The sequence below is a fragment of the Hemibagrus wyckioides genome, linkage group LG22, assembly GCF_019097595.1.
Source record: "Hemibagrus wyckioides isolate EC202008001 linkage group LG22, SWU_Hwy_1.0, whole genome shotgun sequence".
Classification (NCBI taxonomy): Eukaryota; Metazoa; Chordata; class Actinopteri; order Siluriformes; family Bagridae; genus Hemibagrus; species Hemibagrus wyckioides.
This window is the reverse complement of record NC_080731.1, coordinates 9,261,382-9,270,514: the sequence shown is the minus strand read 5'-3', so window position 1 is coordinate 9,270,514 and position 9,133 is coordinate 9,261,382. Positions and strand designations below refer to the sequence as shown.

The 9,133-nt window shown below is 39.0% G+C and overlaps 2 protein-coding genes across 2 annotated transcripts in view; both read left to right on the top strand.

The window, feature by feature from the left end:
* dmrt1 (doublesex and mab-3 related transcription factor 1) overlaps positions 1 to 2,223 on the top strand; it is a 33,515-nt gene extending 31,292 nt beyond the window's left edge. The window contains exon 5 of the mRNA XM_058375484.1: positions 2,081 to 2,223. Coding sequence (XP_058231467.1) covers positions 2,081 to 2,085 — 5 coding nt within the window. The 3' untranslated portion in view covers positions 2,086 to 2,223. The remainder of the gene's footprint in view (positions 1 to 2,080) is intronic.
* A 27-nt stretch (positions 2,224 to 2,250) lies between these two features.
* On the top strand, positions 2,251 to 6,189 carry dmrt2a (doublesex and mab-3 related transcription factor 2a). The gene is made up of 4 exons (XM_058375478.1): positions 2,251 to 2,427; positions 2,629 to 3,051; positions 3,499 to 3,601; positions 4,150 to 6,189. The coding sequence occupies exons 2-4, from the start codon at positions 2,731 to 2,733 to the stop codon at positions 5,226 to 5,228; spliced, it is 1,503 nt and encodes a 500-aa protein (XP_058231461.1). The 5' UTR covers positions 2,251 to 2,427; positions 2,629 to 2,730; the 3' UTR covers positions 5,229 to 6,189.
* The last annotated feature ends 2,944 nt before the right edge of the window (positions 6,190 to 9,133 follow it).

The window sequence follows — 9,133 nt, the reverse complement described above, 5'->3', positions numbered from 1 at the left end:
TAAAATTCCATTAGGCCTATATCCAAACTAAACTAAACCCAAATGCTAAATTTAAAAAAAAGAAGCTATTACACCTTGCATTAAAAAAAACAACAACTCCCTGGCTAATGTATTGTTCTCACATGCTGATGATTAAGTGCCTTTCAGTTTAGCACACAAATCCGTGTTAGAGATAGGACAAGCTCTAGATGATCAAAGCATTCTTCTTTATGTGGAGATAAATTTATTGTTGCAGTGAATTGACTTTTCGGTTTTGACTGGCTGTGCTTTCGGATGAAGGAGGGAGCGACAGAGCTGCACCTGCACACCTAAAACACACTACAACACGAAATGTTGGTTGAAAACTGCATTTGCTGGATTTGACAAATAGACATATTCTAGGTGTTATTTTGGTCTACTTTTAGTAGTCTTTGGGTGTAGGATGTACACATTCTGGAGGATATAGAATGATAATATGTTCTTTAATTAAAAGACAAAGCTATAGCTTAATTGAGCAATAATTGTGTGAATGTGTGTGTGTGTGTGTGTGTGTGAATAATCTTTGTCATAGTGTCTCAATTATTGATTTCCAGTGATGTTACTTGTGATGTGTTATCTGTTCATATATATATATATATATATATATAAATATATATATATATATATATATATATATATATATATATGTATATATATATATATGTAAAGTGTGTGTGTGTGTGTCTGTGTGTGTGTGTGTGTGAGAGAGTATAGTGTGAACATAGTTCTCACTAATTCGTTAACAACACTGCACTACACTGGGTGGCAATAAACATTGTGCAAGTGAATGCGATTTATTTGCATCGAGGGCGTTTGCACGCGCGCATGCGCAATAAATAAATTTCGATTAGATTCGATCATTTCAAGAGCGCTTTTATTCCCTGATTATTATAGCGAATGATCGACCATAATTGTCCATATGTCATTTAATCATGCCGAAAGGTTTTTAAAAGCCGAAGTAAATAATTACGCATCTACGCAATCTATCTATCTATCTATCTATCTATCTATCTATCTATCTATCTATCTATCTATCTATCTGTATGTATACATGTCTGTTTACTTACTTATTTATGGCAGCAATGCATAGTGCTAAATACTCCCAGATTTTTTTTTTTTTTTCATTTTTCACTGATGTCAGAGTTGTTAGGTGTAATGTTATTTTACTTTATGGGACACTTCACACTTCACAAAGCCCGAGGTGATGTGAGTATTTTCCCAAAAGGCCGGTCTGATGCTTTTACTCATCTGATCTGTTTCACTGACTAATCAGTCTCTGCCTTTCTAAATTCATCGCTGAAATGGTGGGAACTGTCAATTCCCGGTCTGATTAATAGGGGCATTAAAGAAGAGAGAATACAAAAAAGAGAGTCCATTATGCAATGGGTTGTGAAATCATCGAATGCTCAAGTGCATTTCACACACACAATTTCTGATTTCGTCCCCATGCAAATTCCTTTGTAAAATATTCAAACCTCACGTAAGCTAATAACTCAGAACAAGCCAATTTTGTTCTCTCCTTAGCCCTTTGCCACCGATAAAAGCAACGCCTATGTAGCCTATCCTCTACGCAAATAATAACTTGCGGAATAATTTAACTATTAGACAACATAAAAGAAAACACGAGCTGGACTTTGAGGACTGTTTGAATGTCGATGAAAATCAATCACCAAATTTTTGCATTCTCGAATAGTAATTTGAATAATTTCAATAGTGGTTACATTGGCTATAACGAACCCATTCTAACGAAATGACACCTTTTTAATATACAGCTTGCAAATTTGGACCAAATATGAGATTAATTTGCGTGACAAAATAGACGTTAGGCTGATTTCTTTTCTACACCGCCACCTTAATGAAAACGCATGCACCATTGCACGTGCCAACTTTTGGATCCTGTCAAAAAAAAAAAATAAATAAATAAATAACGTTTGAGGATGCCATTTAATTGTAGGTGCGAAAATAAAATTGCAACAGTCCGGCATATGAGGTTAACATGCACTGTGTGTTGGAATGCTTTTATTACGTGGTTTTAAGGGACTTGTCTCTTTTGTGAATGCAGGCTGATTATAGTTTCCTGGAATTGTTGTATTTGTAAGTCCCAATAAGACGCGCATTGAGGGAGAAAGCCGGAGGCAACCAATAGGACCGCGCCTTTGACTGAGAGCCAATCAGAGCACGCGCGCGGCGTCTCTTAGGAGAGGAGGAGGAGTGGTTCCTGACACACTGTGTGACAGCAGAGCCAGTAAATATCGCGCACAGACTCACTCTCCAGATTCAGTGGAGCGACTATAACGTGTAAAGCCACCGCAGCAAAACAAAACAAAACAAGAGGATATAAGAATACCGAGCTTTGACTGGACACGTGTATTTCTTCCTGATCACCACTGGCGCGCGTTTTGGACTTTGGTGAGTCTTTTGTCTTTTGGCATGTCAAGTCTCAATTTAAGGACTGACTGAAAGGCGCGAGCCGAATGTTGTTATTATAATAATAATAATAATAATAATAATGATTATTATTATTAGGTGAATATGCTGCGTTGTAATGACGCGCTGTATATTTGGAAATGAAGTGAATGAAATTAATGCATTTGCTACTTTTTTTTTTAGGTAATAATCAGAACCAAAATAAAAACAAACAAACCCAAAACAAACTAAAACAAATAAATAGCTGAGTGATTGAGCACGCGCCCCGGACTGGACTCTTTTAACATGACGGAGCTCTCCAGTCCTGAATTTGAGATCGACGTGGAGAGTCTGGAGACGGAGACGGCCGGAGAAGAGGAGTCGGGCTGCAGAGACGAGGAGGAGAAGGCGACCCACGCAAGCAACCCTGGAGCAGGCGACCAGAAAAAGCTAAGCCGCACTCCGAAATGTGCCCGCTGCAGGAACCACGGCGTGGTGTCGTGTCTCAAAGGCCACAAGCGCTTCTGCAGGTGGAGAGACTGCCAGTGCGCCAACTGCCTGTTAGTGGTGGAGCGCCAGCGGGTCATGGCCGCTCAGGTGGCCCTCAGGAGGCAACAAGCCACAGAGGTAAGAGCTGCTTTTCATGTGGTTTACCTGCACTAAACTACTATGCACAACTAAATTCCCATAGTACAGTGATGTAGCTGTGGTCATTTGGGTCCAGCAAAACTTCAAATCAGCACTAGCTGTTCACAAACCTAGACACGTCTTAAAATATTCAAATCTTCATGTAGTAGTGTCAATAATTAATATCGTACTAAATTAAAATCCTGCAAGATGTGATCATTTTTATAGTATTTTTAAAATTATTTTTTTTTAAATTAATATCTGGACTTCTAGATGCCCACATGTGAATATTATATATTATTTGTCTGAAACAAAAATCATAATAACAAAATAAATTGTTATTTTAAAACAAATAAATTAATTAAATATGCAGCCTGTTTTAGAAGAGATAATGAAAAGATTTAAAAATGTTATTTCTGTGCTCATGGTGCCATTTTGAATTTTTAGGATAAGAAAGGAATAACAGGGAAGCCAATTCCAGCTGAGAGACGAACTATCTATCAAAGGCACATGCGTCCTTCCACCATACTGGCTAAAAGTATCTTAGAAGGTAAGTGGTAGGTCAAAAAAACAAATTATTTAACACTCATAATATTACTTTGTACTTTGGAATAATCCTTTCTATAATCTGTCTTTTTTCCTCCCCATAACTTTGATTCCTCTCTTCTGTCTCTTGACTAGCTAATATAATCCTTTTGTCTCTTCCTCAGCTTTTCTTGGATTTCTGATCTTTTCTCTTTAATTCACTTGGTTGCTAAAGGGACATTTTAATGCAGTAAGCGTCTTTTGATCAGTAAAACGTTTTATGGTGCATGAAATGCTATACTCCATAGCAGCATGGTTCAGTTATATTTTACAAAATGGCTTTTATTTAAATACTTTATTAGAAGAAATTACTGCAGTGTTAATACATGCTTGTCAGCTCGAAATATATACAACGACTTTATTAAAGTGAGAAATTGTTATTTATCTATTTATTAATATTAATAATTTGTTAATAATTCTTTTAAGTTATTTGTTACCAGCAACATATTTGTTTAGGTGTATATATCCTTCTTAATACACAGAAAAAATAATTTTAAACTGTCTTGCCCTCAGGCTACCGCCCTGTCCAGTCTGACCCTTTCCTGGGCATGAATCCAGCTCTGCCACCACCTCTTAGTGACCGCATGAGAAAAAGACGTGCTTTTGCTGACAAGGAGCTGGAGAGCATCATGCTAGAGCGGGAATACAAGGAGAGGGAACTCCTCGAGTCCAACCAGTCGGCTTCCAACTCTTTGTTCATACCAGGCAGCGTGGTGCATGCTGCCGAGTACAACTCTTACAAGACGGCCTTTTCCTCATCGTCTGCCCCCGCTGTAACGGCTGAAGCATCGCCCAAGGAGCTGTGCAGCTTCCTCCCTGGCTGTCTGGACCTGCCACTTGGTTACAGAGCAGCCGGTGGGGCAGCCAACGTCGAGCTGATTTCCTCCAACGTGAGCGTGGCTACCACTTACCGCCAGTACCCATTATCATCCCGCTTTGTGATGTGGCCGAGAGGCGGCAGCAACCTCGGCGATGCTCTCCTGTACCAGCAGTGCCTTCTCAATGCCACAGCAGTTCAGAACCTCAAACCGGGTGCCGTCTGGGACCCCAAAATGATGCCATCAACTGAGAGCAACTCTCCCGATCAGGAATCTGCAGCTTCTGTGGCTTCTAGGCTGGAGGGTTCCCGTGTAGCCCCGGAACAGAGCGAACTACCAGCTGGAGATGCTCAGACAGGACAGAACATTAGGGAGCGCTCAGCGTTTTCACCCCCCAAGAAGGTTTTTGGACCAGCATTTGCCAGTGGGCCACTCCCTCCTGGAGCTCACGAGCATTTGTTGAACAAAATAAGCAAAGATAGCAGCAAGCACACGCTGTCTATGAAGCTCAACTCCTTTCACTCTCTGATCCAGCAGACTCTGAATGAGAAGGGTGCTGATCTGAGGAGCCCCTACTGTAAAGATCTGCTGGAAGGGGCTACTAAGAGGTACAGGGACAGTGTACCAAAAGACTCAGCTGGCTTTAAAAACTCAGAGAGAGACATGATGGTCAAGCCGACAGGCACTAAGGTTTCTTCGAGTGAACCGTTGTCATTTTCCGTGGAAGCCATTTTAAAAAGGCCCTCGCTGCCCATAAATCGATCATCCCAGTAAGAGTACCTATTAAAAAAAAATCAATCCCAAATGTACTTATGGACTAAGATTTTCTGTATACTGTGTATTTATTCTTATTCTAATTTTGCTGGATGTGTTTGTATGTGAGAGTAAAGACCTGGGTGAATATAGCACTCATTTATTCTTGAAAAGTAGTCTCTTTAACCCATCTAATTCTTGTGTAAATAGCAATGTAAATATTATAGTCTGTGACACCAGCATGTTGTAAATGCAGTCTGTAGAGTATTTAAATGCATTGCTAATTTTTACGTGACAATAAAATTTAATAAAAAAAACAAAAAACAAAACTCCATATGTTCAATTTTATCCTAATTAGAATACAAATATGTACACTATGATATGTTAAAGCTCTCTTGGCATGAAAAATAATTGGGTAATTAAATATAAATGATATGTTAAAAAAATAATAAAAAATAAAAATATATATAAACTACAAAAATAATATATATTATTTGTATAAAAGTGAGATTCATTTTGGATCTCTTCATATACAAAATACCTCACTTTTACGATTGGTTTTATTATGTGTGGTATATCTTGTGTTTAAAAATAATTTTTTAATGTCTTCTCAAACCTACACTGAAGTTTTAAATCTTTTAATGTAAAGCCATGCAATCTTTACCATTATTCACACTCATGTCTGTGTAGCCATCTAATGTGTGTGTGTGTGTTTGTGTGTGTGTGAGACTGCAATTATTTACAATAGTTAGTCTGCTGACACAGAACACCTGCTCTAGGCATGAATTATGTGAATATGTATCACAGATGCCATAATCCCGTCTTTTTACGGAAACTTGAGACGGCCATAAATTGCGTATGGTTTACAATTCTGAAGTTTTTCTCTTTAAGAAACCTTTGAGCTTTCTGTTAGCTGAAAGGCACATGTCCGATCAGTGCTACAAGGTGAAGACCGTTGATTCAAAATAAAATAATTTACTCATCCTTGGCCTGTGGATAATTAGATGTTAATTCTAAATATTATCTAATTCTAAATGTTATATATCCTGGTATTTTAAATTGCATCTCTCTCTCTCTCTCTCTCTCTCTCTCACACACACACACACACACACACACATACCTCTCCAGAAAACCTAGCAGAAATAAATAAATAACATTTAGCACACTAAATATTTCTCAGGGAAGCATTGTGTTTTGAGGACCCATGTCCCATAGGATGTCACGCAAGTAGACAATTCTGTGTAATATTTTTATTGTTAGTCATCCCCTCCCCAAAACATTTTTCTTATGTTTACTGTACACAATTCCTAAAAATAGCCTGAATCCAAAATGCATGGAAAACAGGTTTAAAAAATCATGCAGCCACCAAACATTGCAAGATTGAATAGTGATATTGGTCTATTTGTGGTTTAAATAGTTCCAGGCTAGCAAAGATACATGAGCTAGTAGAAGCGAAGTGTTTGGAGATCTTAACCGCTGCTGATAAAGATCTGCTGATGCCATCAAGACAGATGAGCTCCATTCCCAAAGTGTCGAATTTAGCACGTTAGCAAAGGGCACTCACTAACATTGCAAACACAGCCGTTCAGCTCCCATTACCTGCGTTTCCCATCAATCTAATTCTGCCTTTCCATTTCAACACAAGGGCTAAACGGGACGGCTTTATCTTTATCGGGCACTGGTTACCTTGTCAGGAGCATTTGGCTTTAGCAGGCTGAGGTTTTGTGGAATAAGGATAGTTTTTGAGGTAATAGCTTCAAGCTGTCACATGGAGGAATTTGTATCCATCTTATACTCTTGTGTTGTTGCTTTTGCTCCCTCACTTATGAAAGATTAAGGTTTCTGCTGGTTGCTATCTGATAATTTATGTTGCATTGCTGATGCAGCTAGTTCTCATTTTCTCTCTGAGACTGAGTAATTTCCATCAGGGTGGAACTAAGAAAATGAGACATCATTTTACACATGAAGAAAAAAAAGGAAAGAAAAACTTTTTTTTTTTTGTCTTAAAGCCCCATGGTGCGTAATTAAGCACTGTTAATTATTCAAATTCACAGTGCAATAAAAAAAACAAAACAAAACAGGGATATCATAGCGGAGAGTTATTCATGTTAATAATGATTTTTCGCCCTGGAACATTTCTGTAAGTTTAACGTTTATTACTCTGACTGGCGTGTATCCTAGTTCACAGTTTGTCTTGTCCCAATTCCCACAGTCTTCCATTTTCACAGCCCTTGCCTCTGCAGGTGCAGAAATATTCCTCATCTTTCAATCTAACTTTTTGTCGCTTCAGTAACTCAGCACACTAGCTCGGGCCATGCTACAATACGCTGAACATTAAGCCCCTTTTAAGCTGAAGTGTATGCAAACCCTCTGACACACACAAGTCACACAAGCAGAGGGGTTATTTTGACGTGCGGAATAAATGGCGTGCCATGCATTTTGCATAGATTCTCACCAACGCGTGACCGACGGGGTAGGATCCCTATTAATTACCCTCAGTTTCTCGACTGTTTTCCTATTCAGTATCAGCAACCTTGATAGCAAGGCAGACCAGGGCCTAAAATTCCTGCAAGGCAACTTGTAATATAATAAGAAATGTGTAGCATGGGAGCTTTTGACAAGGTAGCAGCACTTAATTACCATGTTTGCTGAGCTGACAGTCGACGAAACCAATGCGGGCTCAGTCAAATCAGGGCTTGGCCTCGGTCACTCACTCACTCACTCACTCACTCACTCTAGCGCTCTCTCTCTTTTTCTTTCTCTCTCTGTCACACACTCTCTCTCTTTCTCATCACACACCAACGTAAACACACTCATATATTCTTAGCCAAACCCACTACCACTATCCCCAGAGTGTTTCCACAGTAAAAGCTTGTCTGGTCGGTTATATCATTAACAACGCCAGCATGTTTTCTCTCACACTTGTCCTTTAGCAATTACCACACTTTCTGATGTGATTCTTGAAAACAGCAACTGTTCCCCAAACAACACACAACAGCTGAATATATAGGAACCGTGCAACAAGAACAAACAACAACGCAACTTGTCGAAAGTGCCACATCTTCCCACTCTGCTGACAGGTTTATAAAGTAATCAGCCAAGGCAACAAGAGCCTGATGGCAGGGGAAAGTTTTGAGTGAAACCTGAAACTGAATACCATTTTCAGATGCTTAGACTGAAGCCAAGCTCTTTTTGTTATTTATTCAAAGGCATCATTTACATGCATAAAAACAACGCTGTCCGTCTTTTGCCCTGACTCTGGCTTTCTTCTTTTTTCAGCTTCGCTTTTTTCGCAACAATTCCAAGACAGGCAAGTAGATAAGCAAATTGGCCCAAGTTCATGCAAATGTTTGTAAATCCTTTAGGAGCATAAATCCTAAAAGCTCTGCTTGGCAACAGCATTTCATCTTAAGCTAGAGTTCATTTTGTTTTTATGGCTCCAGATGTCTGCATGCATGTCCATCATGATTCGCGTATGGCTAATTTCAGTTGTTTTACTGGAAATATCTATGTCTTAGGTTTTGTGTCTGACATCTACAAGATCACCAAACTATCTTCTGTATCCAGTGATGCATGGCCTTCATTTGCTATTCTGAAAGAAGAATGGAAATTCTATGGAAATCCAGGGAGGAAAGACATTAGATTTTACTGCAGAGGTCATTTTCTAAGGTCTTTGTTTCGGCCCATTTAGACTCTGCTCTTCAGTAGACAAGCGCGATGACGGCACAGGGAAATTAAGGGTGGGAAAGGTACAGGAGTGGCTCATGACAAGCCTTGTCTTCAGGTTTGTAAAAGGCATCAATTAAACAGAAACAATGACTTACACCAAAACTACTACAGTTTACAACCACATATATGGACTGTTTTTTTTTTCCTTTTACAAAAATACCCTACAGTACAATCAGCTATATTAAATCCTAGTTTAT

Coding starts and splice junctions, on each gene's coding strand:
- dmrt2a (XM_058375478.1), top strand. CDS start 2,731: ATGACGGAGCTCTCCAGTCCTGAATTTGAGATCGACGTGGAGAGTCTG. Junction 3,052..3,498: donor GGAGGCAACAAGCCACAGAG/GTAAGAGCTGCT, acceptor TTGAATTTTTAG/GATAAGAAAGGAATAACAGG. Junction 3,602..4,149: donor GGCTAAAAGTATCTTAGAAG/GTAAGTGGTAGG, acceptor TCTTGCCCTCAG/GCTACCGCCCTGTCCAGTCT.